This window comes from Spinacia oleracea, chromosome 6, assembly GCF_020520425.1.
Source record: "Spinacia oleracea cultivar Varoflay chromosome 6, BTI_SOV_V1, whole genome shotgun sequence".
In the NCBI taxonomy this organism is placed as follows: Eukaryota; Viridiplantae; Streptophyta; class Magnoliopsida; order Caryophyllales; family Amaranthaceae; genus Spinacia; species Spinacia oleracea.
Window position 1 is genome coordinate 90,025,636 of NC_079492.1, and position 27,045 is coordinate 90,052,680.

Below are 27,045 nucleotides of genomic sequence, written 5' to 3' on the forward strand. Positions count from 1 at the left end.
CGCATTAGCCTCGCGCTTTTTCGTCCCCCTCACAGGTTCTGGTACTATTACTTATCAAAGGCATTCTGATGCTGCTAGGGGAGATGTTCCCTTTGTATATGCTGAGCCTACCAGGCATTCTTTTGGAGGTCCGGGAGGTTCGATGCCTTTTATGCCTCCCCCCGGTCCTTACTTCGGAGCGAGTAGCTCTCAGCCTTAGAGTGCAGAATCTTGGGCTTATTGGCAGGAGATGGGGCGGATGCGTCAGGCCCATGCTTTTGAGGCGCAACGCCAGTTCATGGCATTCCCGTCGCCTTATCAGTATCCTTCCCTTCAGCAGGGAACTTATCGTTCTCCCGGTACTCTTCGTATTTTGGAGCAGGATCTTGGTACCCCTGGGACGGAGCTGGATCAGGATCTGGAGCGCTATAGGAGCCGAAACAGGAATAAGGAGCCTGTGGTTGATATTACGGCTGATGATGACTCGGACTGATCCTGCATGGTAGCGAGTTACAGCTTGCCTTGGTTGGATTTTGTATGGATATTGTAGGTTTGTACTTGGAACTTTAATTTTGTAGGTTTTGTACTTGAATTTTGCAAGGTTTGGAATTTTTGGATCTTGTATGGCTGGAAATTTGAATTTTGTATGCGTTGTGTGTGCCTTTGAAATTTGTAGCTATATATATGCATGAAAAATTTTGCAAAAATTTGCCCATTTTTTCCGGGTGTATATACCCAATATAAGCCCCCACTTTGACTGAGGTTTTTGGTTAGAAAAAGCGCAAGTCAAAGTATATTCAACTTTTGCTTATGCAGACTCTTGAAAAAAAAAATTGCCCATTTTTTCGGGTGTATATACCCACTATAAGCCCCCACTTTGACTGATGTTTTTTGGTTAGTAAAAGCGCAAGTCAAAGTATATTCAACTTTTGCTTATGCATATGCAGACTCGACTTAGGACGCCGATCTAGGACTAGAATGTTTGAATTTTGAACAGATTGACCCGAAATCGGCCCGAAGCGCTGACTCGGACTGCTTGAAATTGCGCGACTTGCGGCTTTGGAATCTTGAATTATTGGGACTGCACTTAGCTGTCCAAATCTATAAAGAGTGCGTGCTTGGAATCATAAAGGGGACGGTGGCCTCGTCCTTGTTGCAGACCCCTGCGCATGGCTCAGGCCTCGGCGCCCGCGCCGGCGTATTACCATGAGAGCTGGTTTTTGTATAATTAGGGATCTTTCCGGATCATACTTTGCATCAATACTTCCCTGCTTTTCTTTGCATACTGTTTCCTCATGAAAAAAGGAAAATGGACATGTCTTTTGAAAATGCCTTGAACTCTTGGCTTGGTTCGCTAGGCAAATTAGAAAAAAGGGAGCTTCATGGCATGCATCTTGGGTTGCTCGCCTCCTTCCGGTTAATGAAACTTGATGTGCACTTCATTCTTGCTGCTCTGGAGGCTTGGGATCCAAATCATCATTTCTTCCGCTTTGGAAATAATGAGGTATGTCCCCTCCCTTAGGAGTTTAGTGCCATATTTGGGTGGCCCATTATGTCGGAGCCATGCATGCCTAGTGTTGAAGAACACTTTTTCTTGGGCTTTGAAAGATATTTGGGCTTGAAGCCCCCACTTTTGAGTGTTGTTGTATATGGAAGAGGGGTGGATTTGTCCCTCCTTGCTACCTGCTTTGCTGGGCTTGACGTCCCCAAGGTTTTCCGCTTGAGGGCCTTGAGTTTTTGTATCTTTGTTCGCTTCCTCTTTTCGAAGCAGGGGTTTGGCAATGGAGATGCCTCCCTAATAGAGATTGTGGAGCAATTTGCTAGTGGCCGGGACCCAATGCCGCTCGTGATTGGCGAAACATTGATGGGCCTTGATATGTTGAAGTCGGACCCCTCTTCTTTGTCGTCGGGAAGCCCGGTATTACTCCAAGTAAGGATCTGGAGCTTTCTTGTATATTGAATTTGTACTTGTATTTTGAATATTGAATTTTGAATTGCTTTTCTTGTATACTCCCCAAGGTCTGGCTTATGGAGAGGCTCATGTTGGTGGCACAACCGGAGAACATAGAAAGCTATAATAGAAAAGGGTTCACTGTGCGGCCCATGATGTACGCCCGACTTTCATTGGATGAGTGGCGATGCGCACTTTCTAGGGTTGAATCTTGTATAAGGTGGGTAGTTCCTTGGTGGGGGGTTGCTGCCATGAGACATGCCCCAGGTTCTATTGCTTTGAGGGTGCCAAGCCTCACAATGTTAGTCTTCTACTCGCCTGCTCGAGTGATGAGACAGTGCGGCTTGAAACAGGAAATCCTGGACTGTGCTGAAGAGAATTCGAAACCTATTGTGCTGAATGCTGATCGACTTGGAGTTTGGAGGCGGTATTGGGTTGCCAAACCATCCTTGAGTGTTCAATACCCGCCTGAGCCTGCTACTCTGTCTGCGGGGTACATTTTATGGATGAAAGGCCCAAGCCAGAGGGACATTTCTCTCTCCAGACCAGCAAGAGTCCGAGGTTCTAGGGCTAGACGCCCTGCATCAACTGATCATGAGGAAGGTGACGGGAGTGTGGCCCATTCGGTGCTTGACCGTTCTGAGTCCAAAGGAGGTTCGTCATCCTCCCGTTTTGGAAAATTAGCAAGTTCCTTCTCCCGCCGCTTGGGCAAGGGGAAGATTGATGAATGACTAATGGAAGAGTCAGGGGATAGTACTCAAGGTGCCAAAACTCAAGAGCATAGTCCCCCAACCCAAGATCTTTGTACGCTAAATGTCTTTGAAGTTGTACTAGAAGGAATTATGTTTTAAGAATATGTTTGAAAAATGTGTTTAGGAAGTGAAAAGGCTTTGAACTTTGCTTCACTTGATTCCAACCTTGTATTTGAATAAGCTATGAAGGCCTTAGAGCCAAATAAATAGTTATTGTGTTAAATTCCGCTTGAACATGCTTTTCTTTGAATTCGCACATTTGGAATAAAAACAACAACAATTGAACTTTCAATTTTGATTTGATTTTTAGGATGCCCTTAATTGAGAAAATTTTGAATTTTTTTTTCGTATTAAAGTGGCCGGGCCTCGGAATGAGGTTGCCTACGTGTCTCATTAAGGAATCAGGCCGAACGTAGTTCTAACTTACATAACGTTTTGAATTTGATTTTGAATTTTGAATATAGAACTTAGACATAGAACTTTTTGAGATGGTCGAGGTTTGTCAAGGATCGGAATTCTGTCCCATCGACATCTGTTAATTCGACTGCTCCCCCGGAGAGGATTTTCTTGACAATGTATGGTCCTGCCCAGTTGGGTTTGAATTTTCCCTTTAGGTCAATGACGTCTTGCGAAGGGCTTTCAGGACAAGCTCGCCTTCTTTGATGTTTCGGGTTCTGACCCTCTTGTTGAAATGTCTGGCCACTCGGCGCTGGTAGACTTGTACATGGTGAGCAGCTTGAAGCCGGTGCTCATCGAGCATGACTAGCTCGTCATATCTTGCTTGTACCCATGAAGCTTCTAGGATTTTTCTTTCGAGGACTATCCTGAGAGAAGGTATCCCTATCTCAATAGGTTGTACTGCTTCCATTCCATAGACTAATGAAAATGGGGTTGCGCCCGTCGAGGTGAGGATTGAAGTTCGATACCCCTACAATGCAAAGTACAGCTTCTGGGGCCAGTCTTTGTAATTGGTTGTCATTTTCATGATTATGGTTTTGACATTCTTGTTGGCTGCTTCGACTGCCCCATTAGTTTGCGGGCGATAAGGCGAAGAACGGTGATGTTGAATTTTGTATTCGGTGAATAGATCTTCACACTCTCCTGAAAAATGGGTTCCCTGGTCGCTAATGAACTCGTGAGGAACACTGTATCTGCATATGATGTTTTCTTGTATGAACTGGGCCACTTGCCTAGAACCCAACATTTTGAATGACCTGGCCTCGACCCACTTGGTGAAATAGTCGATTGCGACCAGTATGAATTCATGACCCCCGGTGCCTGTTGGAGTGATTTTACCAATGACGTCGATACCCCAAGCTGAGAATGGCCATGGCGATGACTGGGAATACAGCAATGATGGGGGAATGTGCTTCAGATTCACACATTTTTGGCAGGTAGGACATTTCTTGACAAAGAAGTAACCATCCCGTTCGAGGGTAGTCCAGTAATATCGAGCCCTGATGACTTTGAGGGCCAACATCTTCCCATTCATGTGGGTACCACAAACTCCGGCATGTACGGTGTCCATGACTCTTCGTGCTTCGTGTTTGTCGACACATCGGAGATTGGGGTCGCTAGGGGACCTCTTGTATAGAACGCCGCTTTCCATGACGAAATTGGCTGATTGTAGTCGTAAAGCCCTTTGACTCTTGCTTAAAAAGTGTGGGGGATACTCAGAGTTTTGCAGATACCTTTGAATGTCTGTAAACCAAGGCTCGTTTTTGTCTGGCTCGATGTTGTTAATAGCATTGACATATGCTGCTCCTTGACGTGTTTCAATTGTAAGTGGCATTTCAGCCTTGCCATTTGGAATGTTGATCATTGATGCCAGCTTTGCTAGTGCATCGGCGAATTGATTCTCCTCTTTCGGGAGGTATGTATAGCGAAGCTCTTCTACTTGCTAAGACAGCTTCTCAAGATAGGACTGGTATGGGGCCAAGCTTTCGCTCCTTACTTTCCACTTGCCGAAAATTTTATTGATGATCAGGGAGGAATCCTCGTACGCTCGAAGTTTTTGGACACCCAATGCTAAGGCGGCTTCCAGGCCCATAATGTATGCTTCATATTTTGTCGCATTATTTGTGACGTTGAATTGCAGTTTTGCTGACGTAGGAATGTGTATGCGGTCCGGGGCTACTAGAATTACTCCAACACCATATCCGTTCTGATTTCAGGCACCGTCAAAATGTAGCGACCAACTATCATCGCTTGTCATTAGGATTTGCTCATCGGGTAAGTCATAATCCTCCTCTTCTGCCTCGATGGGGCAGTCGGCTAGGAAGTCTGAGACTGCTAAACCCTTGATGGACTTTTGAGGAATTTATTTGAGACCGAATTCTGCTAGCATGACCAACCATCTGGACAACCGTCCGTTGAGAGCGGGTTTTTCAAATAGGTACTTGAGAAGATCCGCTTTGCTAATTACATACACTGTATGGGAGAGCATGTAGTGTTGTAGTTTCTTTGTGGCCCAAACCAAGCCGATGCTGAGTTTCTCGAGTTGAGTGTATCTGGTTTCGTACTCGATCAACTTTTTTCTTATGTAGTATACGACATTCTCTTTGCCTTTAATCTCCTGGGCAAGCATGGCCCCTACTGCTGAATCTGTCGTTGTAAGGTAAACCCTAAGGGGAATCCCTAGCATGGCTGGCTTTAGCACTGGCGGGTCGGAAAGGTATTCTTTGATAGTGTCAAATGCATGTTGACAGTCTCCGTCCCACACCTTGGGCTTACTCTTGCGGAGCTTTCGAAATACTAGTTCACAGATCATAGTGAGCTTTGAAATGAACCTACTGATGTATTGTAATTTGCCCAGGAATCCCCGAATTTCTTTCTCAATCGCTGGAGTTTTCATATCTAGGATGGCCTTGATTTTCGAAGGATCAACCTCGATGCCCCGAGAACTAATGACATATCCGAGCAACTTGCCTGACATTACCCCGAATGCACATTTTTAGGATTGAGCCTCATATTGTATTGCCTGAGTCTATTGAAGAACTTTCGAAGTACTGAGGTATGCTCATGTCTCTCTTTGGATTTGACAATCATGTCGTCGACATATACCTCGATTTCCCTGTGAATCATGTCGCTCATGATAGATGTGGCTGTTCTTTGATATGTAGCCCCCGCGTTCTTCAGTCTGAACGGCATAACTGTATAGCAATATGTACCCCACTGAGTGATGAAGGTTGTCTTCTCCATATCCTCCTCTGCCATGGGAATCTGATTGTAGCCTGCATACCCGTCCATAAAAGAGAGTAAGGCATGATTTGCGGTGTTGTCGACCAAGATGTCGATGTGAGGCAATGGTAAACCGTCTTTAGGGTTGGCCCTGTTAAGATCTCTATAATCAACACACATCCTTACTTTGCCGTCTTTCTTTGGAATTGGGATGAAATTTGCAATCCATTATGGGTACTTGGCTTCTCGAATAAACCCAGCCTTTAGCTCCTTAGAGACTTCTTCTTGAATTTTGAGGGAAACGTCCGGTTTCATGCACGGAGTTTCTGCTTGACGGGTTTTGAACCTGGGATAAGGGGAATTGTATGATGTCCAATGCTTGGATCAACCCCTGGCATATCATGATAGGACCATGCGAAGACGTCTACGTACTCTGAAAGTAGCTTGATAAGATCATCCAGCTCTGCTTGAGATAGAGTCAAACCAATCTGAACTAGTTTTGGATCACTGCTGTTAGAAAGGTTAACTTTTTCTGTTTCCTCAATTATGGGCGTCCTGTTTTCATAATTTTCAATAGTTTTTAGTATTTCAAGGTCAATTTCTTGTGAAGCAAAGTTGTTTGGATTAGAAGTGTGTTTTGGATTTGGACTTGAAGAGTAAGAGGAAATTGAAGTGTTATTGAAATCAGCAATCATTACATCGACGACTTAAACTTAAAGTTCGGCCTTTAGAGGCTCTTGATTGATGCAAGACTCTAGCCCTAGACTCTTAGACTCATCACTAGACTCGGATCCAGACTCATCCTCTGACTCGGACTCGCTCATCATAGATCCTTCGCCCACAGTATCTTGAACATTTTTCCATTTGGAGCAGATATCTTGATGGACTTTCTCCAGCCATTGACCATCTTCTCACTTGGAGCAATCAGCTTAGATGTGTCAAAATCTTCTATTTGAGTGATCATCTGAACTATAGCATCTTCGAAAATGATTGGTGTTACTTCTTGGCCGAACAAGAGGCCAAAAGCTGATGAATCAAGGCACTCAGGGGTAGCCTTGTCTTGTATCGAAGGAGCATCTTCGAGAAAGTGACAGTCTTGAAAGATCTCGAATCCAGGGTAGAGAACCCCTTTTGAAGTGTCATAGAAAGGCTCTGGAAAGTCAAAGTACAAGTCATCCTCTCCTTCTTTTACGAATTGTCCATTGAGTGTACGTTGGTGGGGAGGTACTTTGAATTGATCATTGCCAGCTCGACGGGCTCTTAGCATAGCCTCTTGTTGCTTGTTGTCGTACTTATTCAGTTTGTATCCCAGACCACAACAGTTAGTCTGTCCATGAGTCTTGAAAGGAGACTCGGTTGGCGGTGGCAGAGTAGTGCCCAAGAAGCGCCCACGCTTAATCATTATGTGACTTGCCATGGGATTCATTTTTGACTTAATGGCTCCTACTTCAGCACTGAACCCGCAAAGGTACGTCTTCATCATTGTCATCATGTTCTATTAATATCAGAGCCTTGTTAGCTATCGTGGTTCTTGGATGGGATGCATGTAGAGTAATGACATTCCCTTGGACCTCCATTCGAACTTTCTGGTGGAGTGAGGATGGCATAGCTTTGAGGTCATGGATCCAAGGTCTCCCCAAAAGGAGATTGGAACTTTCCTTGATATTGAGCACTTGAAAGCTCACTTTGCGCTCGATTGGGCCTGTTCGGAGTAGAAGGGTGAGAGTTCCCATTGCTTCCCGACGAGTGTTGTCATAGGCACGAACACCTTGGGAGGAACTAGAAAAGTCACTAGGAGTGAAACCCAAATTTTCAGCAATGCGAAGGGGACACACATTGATGGCTGACCCATTATCCACTAGAGTCATGGGGATGATTTTGTCTTTGTACTCAACGGTCAGATAGAGAGCCTTGTGATGGCTTTCCCCCTCAAGTAGGAGGTCTTCATTTGTAAAGGTAATTCCTTCTTCCAGATTGTTTAGTAACCCGACCAATTCGTCAGGAGTGACTTCTGGGGTGACATTCAACTTGACAAGAGCATTGATTAGAGCAATGCGATGTTCCACAGAGGAATCCATCAGTTGCCAAATATTAACCTCTGTCTTTGTGCGCTTCAATTGCTTAATCAAAGGATTCTCCTCGGTGGGTAGAGGGATATTATTTGTCGGTGTTGTCCTATTGACTGGCTCTTGAATTCGACCGGATCTAGTCATGACCTGAACACAGTTTTCTGCCGTAGTGTCCAAGTACCAATCGGCGTTCACAATTTCTTGGCATTCATCGTCAGAGATGTCCTCAATGGGAGGGTCTTGGTATATGTCTTCATCGTCGCTGGCCCATATCCGATAGATGTCTTCTTGAGGCAATCCGGTAACAAACCTAGACTCCGAACCTTCACTTGGTTGCACAAGGTAGGGGGCAGGCCTTTGATTATGGAAAATTTCCTCTACTTCGAAAGGACCCACAACATGGAAAAGAGTCTCCTGATTGTCTTCGAGAGCCCTTATGCGAGCCTCAGCTTCTTCCACACGTTCATACAGCTTTACTACAGCCGTTGCTAGTGAAGTCATCTTGAATAGGATTCTGAGAGAATGTCTTCGAGCACCTAGTTACCAAATGATTTTGAATTTAGAACTTGGACTTCCCGACACATGATATGATATGCATGCAATGAATGAGACCTAGACTTGACTCTAAGTGCCACTCCGAAGATTCGGGATTTTAGATCTTGTATTTTTATTCGGGATTTGCGACCCGTTCGAAATATTTGAGAGGAGCTTCATTCTTTTGTGGAGGTTTTCTCCTTGTACTAGAACTTGGAACATCGAAAAAGAAGATTTTGACCTATTGGAACTTGGACTATTTTAGGGGAATTTCAACCCATTTGAGAATTGGACTTGTATTATTTCAAGGGATTTTCAACCCATTGGAAATATTTTAGGAGATTGGATTTTGTATTATTTCAAGGGAGTTTCAACCCGATCGAAAGGGAATTGGATTTTGTATTATTTCAAGGGGATTTCAACCCGTCAATGTTTCTGGGGAATTTCAACCCATTGGATTTTGGAATATTTCAAGGGAATTTCAACTCGAAGTAGAATTTGGAGTATTTTAGGGGAGTTTCAACCCGAAGTAGAATTTGAAGTATTTTAGGGGAGTTTCAACCCGTTGGATTTCGGAGTATATTAGGGGGATTTCAGCCCGTGAATTGAATTTGGAAATTGAATTGGTATTATTTCTGGGGAGTTTCAACCCGTTGAATTTTGGAGTATTTTAGGGGGATTTCAACCCTTCAAGAAGCGTTTTGGAATTTTGTATTTGGGAGTAATGGAAGGCAAGGATTTTTTGTAGTTTGAAGATGAATTTGAAATTTGAATTTGATTCGGAGTTTGAACTTTGAAATGGAAAAGACGCATTTTTGTATAGAATATGAGGCTTTGAATTTTGAAAATTCCTGCATTACGCCGCCATGGATTTGAGACATTGGATTTGGAACTTTGAGAGTCCGGCATCATGCCGCCGTGGACTTGGAATTTTAAAGTGTTTGGTCATGGAATTTTGAATTTGAAATTAAATGAGGAAAATTCGGCATTACACCATCATGGATTTGGAATTTGGAGTTTTTGAATATAGAACTTGAAATTTGAAAGATTGAATTTAGAACTTCGAACTTTGAGGTTTGAAATATGGAATGGAAAAGTCGGCATTACGACGGCATGAGTCTGGACATTTGAACTTGAGGTTTTGAGATTGAAATTGGTAACTTGAATTTGAGGTTTGAAGGATGGAATTGAAGATTTGAACTGCTTGAACTAGAAAATTCGGTACTATGACGTCAGTTGAATTGAATTTTGAATTTGGAATTTGGACTAGAAAATCCGGCACTATGACGCCATTGGATTGAATTTGAATTTGAAACTCGAAATTTTGACTAGAAAATCCGGCATTATGACGCCGTTGGATTGAATATGAATTTGAAACTCGAAATTTGGACTAGAAAATCCGGCATTATGACGCCGTTGGATTTGAATTTTGAATTTGGCATTTGTGCGTGAGGCGTGTTTAAGGGTTTTGAATCAAATGGAGTTGCACTCCTAAAAGACCTTAAATCGGAGATTTTGGATGCATGAGGTTTGAATGATGCTCCTAGGGGTTTGGTTTCCTAGTTGAAGGCTAATGGTTTTGGCAAATCTAGAACTCGAGGTTAGCCATTCACGCGTGCAAAGACGCCCACACAATGCACAAATAGCACGTTGTCACACTAACATGGATATGAATGCGACATGCAAAGTTCTCAACCTAAGGTAGGTCTAAGTTTTGTATGATGCAAGTGGTCGGCTTTGGGTGTCAAAAGGTACTCGACTAAGAGGCGGATCCGGCAACAACTTGCACATCCACCTAAGGAACGTGTGTGTTGGAAGACGACCTCCATGCTTGACATCGGGAATGTCAAGCAAATGCCAAGTTTCGGTAGGCGCGAAAATGGTCACACACTTTGGTCGGGAACCGTATTGAGAGTCACCATTTCGTTGCCCCCGGGGCTAGCCCGAATGTAGAACACATCCGTATTGGGAAACGTAGAAATTCGTTTTGCACAAATATGGTTTTCGAAATATGCATGAGATGCCTAGAAATTGAAAATTGAAAATCGCATTTGAATATTGTATTTGAAAAGCTCGTTTTTCGACATTGGTTCTCCGGGTTTGGGAGTGTCCTTCAAAATTCAAAAACAGACTGACTCCCACTTGAAAACTTGAGCAACATGGGCAACGAGCCACTATGAGCCACTGTGCTGGATGCAGGCAGTGGCGTCTGGCACAGGGGCCTACGCCTGGTGCCAGAGCTGGCATCCAGAACTTAAGCAGATCAGTGGCTTCCTGCTCAAAGTATGCTCGTATTTTCGAAGTTGAAATTAGGAACTCCCTAGCGGAGCCACCAGAATTGTAGGGGGTTATTTGGTTCCTCTCGTGCTTTTTGTATTTCCCCTACGAGAGAGGCTTTAGAACCTTTGTATTTTTGGATTTTCAAGGAGTCGCCACCAAACATTTTTTAAGGTCTCGTTTGGAAAGACCAAAGTTGACTCTATATCGGATAAGGAATTGAATGTTAGAAACGGATGGGTGAGATCCGGGCAAGGGAACGAGATGCTTATTCCGCGAGCTTTAGAAATTATATTCAAATGTATGGCAGAAAACATTTTCGAATAACCCTAGTCATGACACTATGGGGTTTTGGATTTAGTACTTGAACAAATAGAATTTCTACTTTGTATCGTGACCACTTTGCTTTAAAGTTAACTTAAGGGAACCTAAGATCGGTTTGTCCAAGAAATTATCTTCGTTAAGCGTGGTCTTGAAGGAAATAATGCCCTTGGTCCAAGTATGCATTTAATGTTAAGTCTAATAAATGCGGTTCAGTATTAATTAAACAAGTTAATAAATTCAGTGAGATCAAGTGAGCTGAATGCCTAGCTAGAGGCCGCTTCAGTTCAAGTGGAATTAATGATATTAATCCACAGCTTACTCTTGACTGAACCCGTAGGGTCACACAAATAGTACGTAAACGGATCAAGTATTTAATGGCATTAAATACTCCATCTATGGATATTCGGAATCGACGGATCTTGGTTTCAGTGGGAGCTAAGATCGTCAAAGGCAAACAATGAATACTCCGGAAACGATGATATTGCCGGTAACGGAAATATGGATCGTATCGGAAATATAAATATTATCCAAGTCATAGATGTTGCCGGAAACGGAAACATGGTACGTATTGGAAAATATTATCGGAAATGGAAATATTGCCGGAATCGGAAATATTACCGGAAACGGAAATATTGTCAGAATCGGAAATATTATCGGAATCGGAAAATAATTCCGGAAACGGAAATATTAAATATTTGTTCGAAACGGAAATTAATTCCGGAATCGGAAATGTTAAATATTGTTCGTATCGGAAATAAATTCCGGAATCGGGAATTTAATCGGAAGCGTATCGTACGAATTAGCATCGAACGAGGCCTGCCAGACGAAGGCCCAACACGAAGCCGGGCCATCGCCCAGCAAGCCACACACAGCCAATCGCACACAGCCAATCCCAGCCAGGCCCAGCGCAAGGCCAGGCCCAGCAAGGCCTTGGCGCGCGCAAATCTGGGCTACGACATTTGGGCTGCGAGCGAGTGCAGCTCGCGTGGGCCGCAAGGCTTGCGCGGGTGGTGCTCGTGCTCGTGCTTGTGTACGGTTGTGTGCAATACAAATCCTAAAGCTATTAGAATTTGTTCTATGATTAAATCCTAATCCTAGTAGATAGATTTTAATTAATTAGAGTCCTAATAGGATTCTAATTAAACTAAATTGGTATTCTAATAGGATTCTAAGTCCTTTTCCATAACTCTATAAATATGTGCCTAGGGTCAGAAATTATATGACGTAAGAATTCAAGTATTCAAAGTGATCTTTGAGAGCAAAAATTCAGTCACATCATTGCCTACAATAGCCGAAAATTCTAAGTACCTTAAGGGCGATTCTAGTTGGTCAAGCTTAAGGCGGATCCGGACGTGCTGTGGACTATCTACGGAGGGACGACACTTGGAGTCCTAAAGACTTGTTCTTGTTCGGTTCGGGCGCAGCTAGGGAGGGCACGCTACAAAGTGTATGCATCTGAATTATGCTAAATGATTATGTGTTAATAATATGTTTCCTGGCTTTATGGTTTTTCCGCATGATTTATGTTTATTCTTATGTATCATAACCCAACAGTGGTATCACGAGCCTGTTATTATTTACATAATATAAATTGCATGACATGGTTAAATTTTACAAATTTGCAAAGAATTAAAAGGGGTGATTAATTTTCGTAATTGTTAATTAATTGCAAGTTGCGTTTATTTAATTATATGTACGCAGTTTTTCGGCAGTTTCTTCGTTACTCATCCAAATCGAGTGATTTTTGTGTCAATTCCGCATGTAAAAGGCATTCTAAAACTTTGACAAAAATAAATTTTTTCGGACGAACCCAGAATTCCCAAATTCGAAGCCTAACTATGACTTTTCGGAGGTTTTAGTTTTTCGAACGCAAAAGTTTGTAAATTTAAGATGTTAAATTGAATATTTGCGATTCTTGTTGATAAATCTTGAGTTTTTGATTGACCTACAGTATATGTTTAACAAATTTGAATGCCTAGACTTGTTAATTATACAACCTAATTTGTAATTATGATTAATTTGTTGAAATTCGAATAATTTAGAATTGATTTGTTTTTCATAATTAATTAATAATTTAATTAGGTACCCATGATTAAAAACCACCATAAAATTTGTTAATTTATGTTAAATTTTAAATTTTTATTACCTATATTTGAATCCATGTTAATCGGAAATTAATTGATTAATAAATTTTCGATTTTTCGCCCTAAAATTATGAAATTAATATGATTTATTAATTTATCATTAATTTTAAATTAAAAATTTTAAACTTTTTATGAAAACGCCCATAAATGTTACACGCACAAAGAAATGGAAGCCACGTGTTACCCTTAAGTGGTGTTGTATAGTGCGGGCACGCGACGATGAGCAAGGGAGCTCGTCGCCCGTGCGGTACGAATGTAGCGAGCAACGAGCTATGCGCCACGCAAGGCCCTGCGCCTAGGCGTGCGTGCAGGGCGATGGGCGAGGGCATGGGCACACAACAAGAGCACGATGCGTGTGGGCAGCAGCACGATGCGTGTGGGCAGCAGCACGCTGCGCCACGACGCACCAAGCTCACCAAAGAGCAACAGCCACGACGCAACAATGCTGCGCGCAGCGTAGCACGCAAGGCTGCGTGTGTGCGTGGCATGGGCGTGGGTGCGTATGGTTGTGCGGGCTATGTGCGACGATCAATAGGCACGGGGCATGGGCCTCGTAGCTCGATGGGGCTTGGGCGCAAGCCCAAGTGCCTCGTCTTGCAAAGTATTGATGCGTTTCGTTTTAATTTTAAATTTTCAGTTCGGAAATTATTTTAATTAAATTTAAAATTAATTATTTAAATTGTTTTCTCGGATTTTAATTTTGAATATTATAATTATTATAAATTTTAATTTATACTAATTATTTTACTAAAATTAAACCTTGAATTAATTTAAATTCATTTAATTCAACTGAAAAATAAATTAAATAAATGGTTTCAATTATAATTTTATATGAGCTTTAAATTTTAATTAAATTTGTATGTTTCCGGTTAGACTAGAAATACATTTTTATGTTTAAAATTAGTAAAGCATATAAAGTTATTGGTTTAAGTGGGAGTATTTTTAGTCATAAAATCTTGATTAGGTCTACAAATCCTTTAACGTTAAACAACTTGATAAGAATTAATAAGGACTGAATAATTGGTAGATTATTGGTGCCCTTGATTAATTGCTGCAAATATTTAAGTGATGCATAACGTGTTTTTACTAACCAGCTATGTGGGCCATTCATGATAATGAATGGGTGAATGGTATATATTGTATATGTACTGTTTTGCAGGTTATGAAGTGACTAGTATGGCCCAAATAGGATAGAAAATATGGTCTGCGTACCATTAATTTGAATGTAATTGGTCTAAAGCACCAAATTTGTTTTTCAATTCAAATATGGTATGCGTACCATCAAATAGTTGTAATTAGTTTAATTATAGCTTATTCTATTTGAAGAAAATGGCGCCACCCACGGTGAAATTCAAGACGGAGTTTCCAATCCATTTTCAAGACGGACTTTGAAGTTGAAACTTCAAGATGAAGTCGGGCCATACTAGATCACAATTATCTTATGCATGCTTTAAGTTATTTATTGCTTTTAAATATGTCTTAAATATGCATGAGATTGTGGCTTGATTATGTTGCATGATTAAGGATTTTAGTTCACTTAAAATCTAACCAACATAGTAAGAGCCTTAAGTTCCAAACTTAAAAATTGAGTTAAAAGGTGCCATGCCAAAATAACACTTACTTGGATATCCTTTACATCGATCTTAGTAATAGGTTTCCGCCATAGCAAGGTGTTACTTATCGATACTAAAGGGGTAAGGTACACAAATAATTGTGAGTACATGTTAGTTTTGGTTAAACTCAACGATATAAGTAAGGAGTCATTTTATGTCGTGGCAAAATCGATAGGTTTACCTAATAAGTTCTTAGACGTACCTATCAACCAAGAGTAGTTTCTAGACTATTAGCAAAAGGCTTTTGCTTACCTAAAATGTTTTAGAATTGAGTCAAAATACATAATGTGCTTAATTCTTCAATGGTTTTTAGGATCTTGGAATCATTTTATTCACACCTGCCGGAACAATAAAATCGAATAAAATGCTAATAACTTGTTTGAATTGCATGATTGCTTTAGTTTCAAGTTATTATTCATGATAAATGTTTAGACTTTGCATGCTTCAATGTATGTTTAAATTATTGTTTATAATTAAATATCTTGCACTGCAATAAATCCTTTTAGAAAGGTAACAGTAAATTTCCGCGATTGGTAGTGAATCCAAGAACGATTCACGGAAATGGGAGAAAATGAGCAATTTAAAATGTACGTTTCTTTTAGCGACTTTTATGGTTGTTTTCGAATATCAAAGTCGAATGGCAAACCGATTGGTGCTTGTGAATTCAAAATACAATGTAGTTTTGAGATTATAAAGCATTGAGTTTAAACGCTCAGCTTTACCAATGGTTAACAACCTAAAATCTTTTTTCCATTTAATTCTCGAATGAGTCTAGTCCCTAAACATTCGAATAGATCGATGCTTAGAGAACTTTAGAAGCTTCTAGTAAGGTCATCTAGTTGAAACAGAATATTCAACATAAATAAAATGGTAAGAACTTTGTTGAAGTGACATTGGACATGTCTAAACAAAGTATAAAAGTCAACACTAGAGAATTCAATTCTTAAGGCTATAAGAAAGGGTACAAGAAATAGGAAAACAAAGGAACAAATGAAAGGAATTTACAATTCCGTTTCTACCTATAAGTTAATGTTTAAAGAGCAGTGACCTAGAAATCAAACTTCCTTGGTATCATATACCGCTTGAGGTTCTTACTTCGGTAATAACTCAAACAATGGAAGCTAGGATACACTAATGACCTACAAGTGGGAAATGAAGCATGGCAATGCTACATTAGTTGTAGGGTCATCTAGTTTGTTTTAAATCCTTTCAAAGGCTGGAACTTAATGGTTATTTTGTTCCATAATCAGCATACCTAAATTTCTGCTTCAAACACAGAAAGACTCACATTCAGAAGAACAAAAACAATGCTTGTTTGTTTGTTTGTTTATTTGAATGAAATGGTCATTTACGGGTTGAGTCAATATGCTTGATTAAAACAAAAAAATCTTTAACAATAAGAACTTTACTAGGTTCAAATCAACCCTTTGATTTGAGTTCCATTAATCTTTGGCATTGTTGCTTAGACCATATCAACAAGTTAACATTCATAAGCTCTATTTCGATAGACTTTTGAAAGTTGGTTGATTTCTAGATCAATTCAAGACAAGCTAGTCTTACTTGTTGAAAGTAACAAAAGATATGAACTATTGTTAGAACGCCTAGACAATAGAGTTCAAAGCTAAAGAAAGATTTTATGACTTTATTATTTCACACAGATTTGAGTGAATATAGGTTTATTTACTCAAAGTGATATAAGTTTGAATCTGTTTGGCTAGTTCAAAGATTCAGAAGTATAAAATCCACTTGGCAAGAAATCATAAAGATCTAGGTTAGATCATATTGTTGATTACTTATACCAAGAATGATCATCAATGATTGTGTGTTGTAATTTCATGATCTAGCTCTATAAGATATGGCATATCTAAGTTGGAATGATCGAAGTCAATTAGTACTTGATTCGATCAATGATGAATCATAAAGACTTTTCCTATAATTTCTAAAACAAAATGCTCAACAACCACCAAACTAAACTAAATTCGTCAAAGCTATTGAAAAGTTATTTCAGAATATCTTTTCAATAATTATATATCTAAAGAGTTCCTAAACTCAGTGGGAGCTTAGTGTTTGTTATTAGACAAACTAAGGCCCATGTCTAGATATATGTTTCATTGTGATTTATTCAAATGAGACACAAGGGTATTGTTTCTACCACGAATTTTTGAGAACATAATGTTTGTTTTCTCGAAATAATGTCCTTTTGGAGATTCGTTTCCAAAATGACAAGTGGGAGAAAATAGACCTCGAAAGTCTTCGAGGCGAACAACAAACATAAACGGACATTCCGGAAGCTTTTCGAAGTTCTTCAGAAAATCCGAACACGTATTCTTTAAGGACTTTAGAAGTGGCTTTTAAGAATAGACATCTCTTAGAAGACTTTACAAGTGCTTCAAGGAGAACGGAATATTCAAAGGACTTTCAAGTGGCTATTGATATTCTATTGTTTGATGTTCTATACCCATGTAGGCATAGAGTTCATGTCACTGAAGCTATGCGATTCTTCTATTAGATAGTGAAGAAACCTACAACTTGCAGTCAAATTATTATCATATAGATTAATGAGTTTGTGACTTGTAAGAAAGCTATGACAAAACCTAGATTCCCTAAAATGGTTAGAGGCCATATATAGACTCAATGTTTTAGACGGTTAAAGGCCATAAAACATACTTAATGTTTTGATGACAATATTGAAATTTTGTTGATTTGCAAGAATAGATTAAACACCTATTGGCTACAAATTGGTTTTAAGGATAAAAACCATCAAACATGGAATTGTGTTCACACACAAAGCTAGATTAGTTGCTAAAGGTTACAAGAAAATTCATGGCATGGATTGTGTTGAAACCTCATGCATAATCGTAATGCTGAAGTCTATAAATCAAGCAATGATTGCATATTGGTACATATGGCAATTGGATGACAAAACGTATTCCTCAAACAAATGTTGGAAGAAACTATGTACATGGAATGTCATAGGATTTGTGGATCCAAATAAATGCTTGAAATGAATGCTAGCTTATGAAATCTAAGTACAGATTTAAGCAAGCAATTGGGAATTGGGATTGTATTTTAATGAAGCTAATAAGTATTTTAGTTTCATAAAATGTACATAAACCTTATAGATATATAAGAAGTTTAGTGGGAGTACAAAAAAACTTAATTGGTTCTATGTGTATCACACACATATCTCTCTATTGTGAAATAACATTCAAATGCTAAAAACTTAGGTTTGAATTATTCATCAATGATGGACCAAGGCGAAACTTAGTGCATATTGGGTATTAAGATCTATTTACAAAGATCTTATAATATTGTTTTGGATTAAGTAATGGAATTTACTAAATCAAACACGAAATACTCCATTGGAGATATTCGACCCATGTAAATAAATCTAAGTAATGAATGTTTGAACTATGTATAAGCATTTCCTAAGTTCAACATCAAAGGATCTAAGTGAGATTCTTAACCTATAATATATGTCAAAGAATTTAGCTGAATTTAGTATCTACTGAAACTAGACAAGCTAAAGTTACATGAATAGAATTCAATTGGGAATTATTCTGCAAAAGAATTTATCATGTATGATATAATATGAGGATCGCCAAAAACGTATCGTATGGCTTTGGGCATGACGAACATATACCAATCTCTATTGATCTAAGTGAAGATCAACTAGATTGAGATCAAAAATACTTATGGTACTTGAAAAAGTACATAGGAATAGTTCTTGATTCAAGGAAATAAAGATATGCTAAATATTGATGCTACACGCATACACACTAGCAAAGGATCAAGCAAGATTCCTTTGGAGTTAACCATTGACAAGGACGAGCTAAAGAGCATCGTGTTTTGAAATGGCAACATGGATTGGAGACCATGAGTTGTTGTGTGGGAAATTAAACATTAATTTCTATGTTCTAAGATACAGCTGGAAAGTCTTCCACATATCTGTGAACTGCTTGGATAAGTAAAATCCAACCAAAGCATCACTAGCAACCTATACAATTGAAGTAAAAGTACTTATTGCCTAAGAAGCAATAAAACAGGGTTGTTTATGTTAAAGAGTTCTTCACTGAACTTGGATAGATCACATGTCTGCTGACTTGATGATTCTTCATTGAAAAATGCGTAGAACCACTCTTGTAGCTGGACAGACTAGATCACAAAATAAACATACTCAAAAGATCTTATCATCATATCTCGAAGAACATTCGATGAAAAGGATATTAAGATTGGCAAAGCATGATAACTAAACCTATGCAACAAGTGTAACAACCCACACTTTTGAGTTGTTATTTAGAATTACTTATTTCTCACTAATTGCGCTTAGAATTTAATTTAAAAAACAAAACCTGAATTAATCCTTATAATCAACTATAAATACACAAGGGATCTTAACCTATCATAATCTCTGATGGCCTCATAACATTTCAGCAAAATTATTCCTTCCTCAATCACATCTGTAATCCACATCCGAGCTTACACAATACCTGCAAAATTACTAAAAAGGATTCTGCCCCCACCAGGACAGGTGCAAAGAATTACTAAAAAGGATTCTGCCCCCACCTGTAACAGCCCACACTTTTGAGCTGCTATTTAAATTTACTTATTTCTCACTAATTGCGCTTGGAATTCAATTTACAAAACAAAACCTGAATTAATCCTTATAATCAACTATAAATACACAAGGGATCTTAACCTATCATAATCTCTGATGGCCTCATAACATTTCAGCAAAATTATTCCTTCCTCAATCACATCTGTAATCCACATCCGAGCTTACACAATACCTGCAAAATTACTAAAAAGGATTCTGCCCCCACAGGTGCAAAGAACAAAGTCAGATAAATCGAGTACACATTGCCCAACCTGAAACTCATTTTAGTGGCTTAAAATATAATTTCGTTATTTATTTATTTCAAAGATAAAACCGATTCAATATGAATCAAATCATATTCAAATTACACTCAGAATCAAATTGCAAAAATTTAAAGCACGTGAAACATTGAACAAAACTTTGATGATTATAATAGATAAATAAATCAAGTAAAGGTTTGTTTTCAGTCACCAGGTGTTTTCCAAATATCGTACGATTTACATATTCAGAAGTCATCAAATCCATTTTTCAGCATAACTAATCTCATCTGTTTTGAGAATGAATTCATCACATGTTCTCAATTCGTATCTCAGAGTCTACCCGAGCTTAAACAACTAGCACAACTCAACTAAGACTAATTCGATCTCCATTCCCCAATACAACATGAACAAAATCTCATGTTGAGGCTCACATCCAAATCACACATATATATTCCTTTTGAAAACAATGAACTCAAATACGGATTGCTCTCGATAATTTATTTTCAAAATAATATCAAATAATAATATAAAACATGTATTTCTTAGAAATCCTTTATAATTCAAACCTTGCACAAAATCAATGATTTAAGAGATATTTGCTTTTTCTAGCAAATTATTTACATTTCAAATCACACACGTTGACAAGCTTCACAATATTTTCTACTTCTAGCAAAATTAGACACATTATATTTTTTAAAACATATATACTAATCGGGGGAAGAGAACACGAATGGAGACGGGTTCAAAAACCACAGTCTCCAAACTTTTAGGGGTCGTCACCCACCTTTTCACACATGCTTGCAAGACTTTAGGACATGTCCCCCACACAGATGTACAGATGTACATTTACACAGATGCACATTCGTACATTTACACAGATCACACACAAATACACAAGTGTTGTTCATGACCGTTGTTAACGGCTTCTTCCCCACTGAAACACATTTGAAAACTTATCCAATAAATTGAGGAAATATATATTCTCACACATACTCAAAGTCTTGTATCACAACAAAACCTCATCTGAAATCTTAAACACAATTGAAAATATTGGTACAAACCATACTTATACAAAGTTATAAATTTGTCCAAAATATTCGCCTAAATATCATAATGAACTACTCATAACTTTTCACAAATTTCGTGTACGTGATTCTTGAAAAACGATTTTGAACATAGTATATATAAAGTCCAATATTCTTAACAATACTCGACTATAAATTATACTTCAAGGCAAATCATATTTCTTAAACTTATCACAAATCATACTCTCGAGCTCAAATTTTCAACTCACTATTAATCCATCGAAATCCTTAATCTCAATTACACAATTGCACGTTCAATTTGGTTTGTAACACAAATATCACACCTCCAAACCATTAGTTTATAATCACCATAGCATAATAAGCTCATATCCTTCTAATGCGTAATCTTCATAAAGTCTGATCACTTATAAGTAATCCTAAATGAATCTAACTTCTCAATAAAATACTACACCTAAACAACCTTAATAGCTCAATCCGTACTCGTCAAACTTAATTTCATGCTCAATCGCACATGGTTACGTACAAAACTCTATCACATAGATCTTATAACTAATTATCATTAGGGATAAAGTATAAAACAATATATATAAATTCAGAATTTAATCGTATTGAAATATAAATTATTTATATTAATTCATCTTATTCAAAGAATAAACTTGGTCTTTCAAATTCAACATAATCTTTACAGAAAACCTTATAAAGATGTCAAACGAAATAATTTAATAAAATGTCGAGCTTTTCAACTCGATAAAAGATAACTTGCTAAATATAGGTCATACTTCGTAATTCGGAAAATCAAGTAATTAATTAAAAATACTGAATGTATTGAGTAGTTCAAAAACTAGATTCTAGAGGATCAATTAGTTTACTTCCTATGATTACCCAAATCATAAAAATTATTTCAAAAGTGTTTTTCGTTGTAACCAATCATTTTCGTCATATTCGAACTAAAATCATACAATAACTGGTATATTGGTGAAACCATCGTTTAGCAATAACTTTAATCATAATATAAATAAAGAAAATAGTAATCTTATAAAAAATAATTTGTAGATCTTATTATAAAATTATATGGCTCAAATAATAGTTCAAGAAAAGCAAAAGAATACAAAGGAAATATATTTGTCGCTTACGATTCAAACGATAGTTCTTGCTGAACCTTACTAATCCTAACATAGGTTAATATATATGTGAGTCACACTCATAGTTCTCTAATCATGTACTCCGTACCTTTTTTCAAAATTTGTCATATCTATAACTTGATTACCAAGAATGATATTCAATTGTATTTCTCGAAATGTACTAAATATAATGAAGCTAACATAAGCCGACTTAGAGTATTGAATTCCGATCACATTACAACACATATCATTCTTAACAAGTATATGTATCTTTACAAATCTCAAATTGGTCACATTTTCCATATACGTAACCAAATTTTCATAAATCTTGCTACCAAACCTTCACAAGTCTCACAATCAAAATTTCAAGTCTCAAAAATCGAGCTTCCACAATCCACATGTTTAAATCAATTGGGATATATAAACTAAAACAAAAATTATTAAACTCACTGAAATTCTAAAAATGTTCATACTCATATCATATTTTGGCTTTCCAAATCACAATAGTATAAGTAAAACTTAAATCGAAATTCATGTTGTTATACGTAAATCACATTCTTAAAATAAAGATAATTAACACAAGCCATAAATTTTCATCAAAGTGGATGGACAATGTGTACCTTCAATCGTCACACCTAACCTCCAAGAATCTCATTTCTCAATTGCCATCAATTTACCTTGCCCTTTAGAAGCCAACAACAAAACCAAGAAGTTGGGGAAGTAAGAAGTAACAAGGAAGAGGAGCAACAACAACAACACGTTGGCAGCAACAACCCACTAGTGGAAAAAGGGTCATTTGCATCGCACTTTTAAGCACATTTGCGTCGCACATTGTGCGTGGCAAAAGATCTCGATGCAAATGACTAAAAGTTATTTGCATCGCACAAAAGTGCGATGCAAATGACCCTTATTTGCGTCGCACATTAAGCAAATGTGCGTGGCAAATGACTTTTCAGGCACCATGTTGAAAAGTCATTTGCCACGCACATTAGCTTAAAGTGCGTGGCAAATGACTTTCAGGCGCAAAAAAAAAAGTCATTTGCCACGCACAATAGCTTAATGTGCGACGCAAATGACAATTTGAGCGCCAAAAAATTAAGTCATTTTCCTCGCACAATAGCTTAATGTGCGACGCAAAAGACATTGGCGCCAAAAAATTAAGTCATTTGCCTCGCACATTAAGCTAACGTGCGTGGCAAATGACTTATTTTTTGTATTTTTTTAAATTGGTTTTTTAATATTTTATTGGAAATTCCAACATGATCGTCTTTGAAAGTAGACGCTTCCCAATACCGGGAATACATTTATAAATAATACCTGTCACAATAGTTTACAACGTAATTAACGTTCCCAATAAAAGGCAATTAAATTCGTCATAGATCAACCAACATGTTACAACAAACATAAAATTACTACAACAAAGGTATCTAGCTAGAGATCGAGTTCATATTACAAATTAAGCTAAAAGTCGACATTGTTCATGAAGTATTACATGTCCTTAAGAAAGTATTACAAATTAAACTAAACAACTTAAGGAATGTTTTCAAACTTTAAAAGAAATATTGCAAATTAAGCTAAAAGTCGACTCGTACTTATTGCACGCATCGCGTGCACTACATCTTGATCCAGGGATGAAAAACTCAGGCATGCCCAACGACTAACAAATGCGCTATTAAAAAAATAAAATAAAATAAAAGGGGGCATATTAAAAAAATAAAATTAAATAAAAGGGGGCATATTAAATCAATTAAGAGTACGTTATTACAAGATAAGTGAACTAAGATGCTATTTGTATACAAAGAAAACATCAGGAAAAAAACAGCATAAGACGTACTCCCTTCGCACATAGAAAATTTTCTATATTCCTTTATGGGATACGACTTAATAAATGATTAATGATAGAAACCACCTGGAAGAAAGCCTCAAGAGGCACCTGCAGCAACACTTCTAATTGTCTTAAGATCAAAGATTTCAATCCAGTAGCCATCAAGATCCTTTATGAATGTAATTCCTTTCATTTTACCTGCAAATGAGGAACCTTCTTTTTATTCAAAATATAATAAATAGTAACTCCTAATGTAGAAGCACCCTTGAACATTCAGATCAAATTTTATCATTAGAAAAATACCAATCAATCCTAACAAATAGTCGTAACTAGACACTTATACAATCATACATTTTAGGTTGCTAATCAAGGTGACCCATTTTTATCACAAATCTCAACCCATTGCAGACTTGCAGTCAGTTTCCCAAAGAAAAAACTCACAAGATATATATCCAATAAATTATCACAAACACAAGCTCATTGAATCAAAATTCATAAACTCTCAAAATTCCTTGATAAATCCATAAATCAAAACTAAAAGAACTCATATGCATAAAGAAATAGTTTGACAAAAATAGAACTATTTAACTATTTCAAAATCGAATAGTTGCTTTATACTCAACATATAGCCATAAGATCAATCTCTACCAGAAGTCCAGAATAGCAGCTTGGAGTGCTGCGACAAACACTTGAGGCTAGATTATCAAAATATGGACGAGCTAACTACCTGTTCCAAGTACTGTTCCAAGTACTCCTGGGGGGACTTGATGCATCGAATAGCAGCTTGGAGTGCTGTAACAAAGTCCTTCTCGTGATCAGATCCAAAACCTGTGGAAATCAGATAAAATTTGTCGTTAAAGATGTCATTTTCCAGTTTTCATTTCCAAAAGAAGGACAAATTTCTAGGCTTTATTCTTTTATAAGTTCAGACGAGTTCTGATATGGAAAAACTTTTCCTGTACCAGACTGGGCTTGCTGAATAACATCAAGACCCTTGCAGAATGGGACTATTCCCCTCTGTTGAATAGCAGAAGGTTTCTCGAAACCTGATAACGTACAGAGTTCCATTTTCAAATAACTAAAACAAAAACAATAAAAAAGAATGTAGGATTGAAATTTACCATAAGCATAGATTCCTCTAAGAAGATTCTCTGCCAAACCCATTTTATCGAAGCTTTCATAAACCTCGTCATATGAAGTGAAGAAATCACTTCCTTCCTCAGAAAGCCTTCATTGTGATGGAGTAAATGAAAATCAGTGATAAAACAATAAAACTTTCACAGATTATGTATTACAGCAAACTAGTAAACTTACAATTCACTCATTTTGCTGTCATACTGGCGAGCATCATACTGGGAACCTTCAAGTGCAACTCCTGCCATGACTGCATTGATCAAACAACCATTAGAATCTACAAAAACCCAAACTCTTTGAACGCAATAAGATAGATTTTTGGACAAAACCAGAACGAGAAAATCTATTTATTTCAATTGAAAATCATCCATAAGAGACCACAAAAATGAAAAATCAATGCTTTCCTAAAATACAGAACCATTGCTTTACCACGAGACCACAAAAATCAATGAATTGAAACAGTGCCAAAAAAAAAGCTATCTATGTTTCGCATCTGTACAAATCTAGGGTAATTTTACGGAAACAAGTTACATGTTTCGGTACGATTCGATCTTTCGGGCCTAAACAATCACCATGTGCTAATAAATATTATGGAATATCTAATTACATGATAGTACTCTCTAATATAGTTAATTATTTAGGCAAACAATATAGAATACACAAACCAACACATCTATGAAATCAATCATAAACTACAAGCATGAGAGTACCTAACACCATACATAAAACTACAAGCAAACTCTCTCTAAGCTTCGTAGATTTATTGGTGCTCGGTTATACTAGAATTGATCTCATGTGGATTAACAAGACAAATAAAGATCACAGAATTCACTTTTTTAGTACAACGAGTTTATATGGCCTCACAAGTCTGTATACATCCTATGTATAACCTCAAATGACATCGAAACAGTAATTCTAGGTTTCCAACAGGCTGAACAATATGGAATTCTTGAACTACCAACAAGAAACCACACCATAAAGCATATGCGAATAAGGTATGCAAAATAAATTATTATTAGTGTGATTGATGACCATATCAATGTTTGTCAGGAACAGAAAAACGATTGAGATCAGCTAATTGACAAATCCATGAATAAAGAGTCGACTTCACAAACAGAGAGATAAAAAACCCGAATACCATCGACACCCAGTTAACTAACTCACTATTCATTCACTGATATATATTCCATTTTTCATGTGATACTTCTCAATATTTAGTAGTCTACTCGAGCTAGATACAAGAATGGGAATTCCACAATACTTCTTATAAACAACTAGCTTGACATTTAATTATCTCTAATGCTGAAAAGTGGGAAAAAAGGCAGACTGATTCCTCACAATTGATACATTTAAACACAACTCTTAGTGGATATATCAACGAAATTCTAAAGAAAAACTCATACCTTCTCCTCTGACGTTACTGTCAACTGGACCATAATCGGGTATGATAATCAAGTGAATGTTGCAAAGCCACAGAAAACAACGAAAGACAAATTGCCCTATAGAAATCAGAAATTAATTAACAAAAATTAAATTCCTAGTCCTAAATTGCCCTAAATTCAATCAAACAACAATGTAAACCTAAAATTCCCAATCATACTATCTCAGTTAACCAGTGCACACTTAACCAATTAAACACGTACATCACAAAAGGAGAAGCAAATCAAACAACAATGAAATCACAAGCTAATTAATCAAATCAAGCAACAATTAAATTACTGAAATCAAATTTTCAAATTTTATTTAAATTTTACTTAATTACCTTGAAATCCTGAGAAATTTCACGGACAATATGCTGGAATGGGAGCTCGCAGATGAAGAGGACACTTGCATATTTCACTGTTTCGAAAACCCAGCTATATCCCTCTTTCTCTCCCCACTTTTCTGCAATTTGAAGGCATGTACCGGTGTAACTCGGGACCAACTCAGTCTGAGTCGACTCAACAGAATGCCCCAAAACTCAGCCCCACTTCCACCGCACCCAAGATGAGTCGCCGCCGATTCATCCAACTCAGAGCTGGAGTTTTCAGAGAACGCGGCTTAAATCTGGTTGAAGAAGTCATCGCTTTCAGATCTGGGTTTGCCTCCTTCGTATTCGCTAAGCTTGAATTTTAAAACAAATATGAGAGATTGGGATGATTTGGTGAGAGGAGACTTTGAAGGGAAATCTCGATATTGATTTTGAAGGAGAGATCGACAGAGAAGCTTTGGAGTTTCAACAATGGAAATCTGGAAAATA

General features: G+C 37.7%; 1 protein-coding gene across 1 annotated transcript; it reads right to left on the reverse strand.

Annotated features, from left to right (window-relative positions):
- Window positions 1-24,581: 24,581 nt before the first annotated feature.
- On the reverse strand, window positions 24,582-25,074 carry LOC110787014 (eukaryotic initiation factor 4A-9-like). Its single transcript, XM_056832458.1, has 3 exons — window positions 24,987-25,074; window positions 24,794-24,900; window positions 24,582-24,718 (listed from the first exon to the last, which is right to left on the reverse strand). Exons 1-3 carry the CDS (start codon window positions 25,052-25,054, stop codon window positions 24,582-24,584), a joined length of 312 nt encoding a protein of 103 aa, XP_056688436.1. The 5' UTR covers window positions 25,055-25,074.
- Between the last annotated feature and the right edge of the window lie 1,971 nt (window positions 25,075-27,045).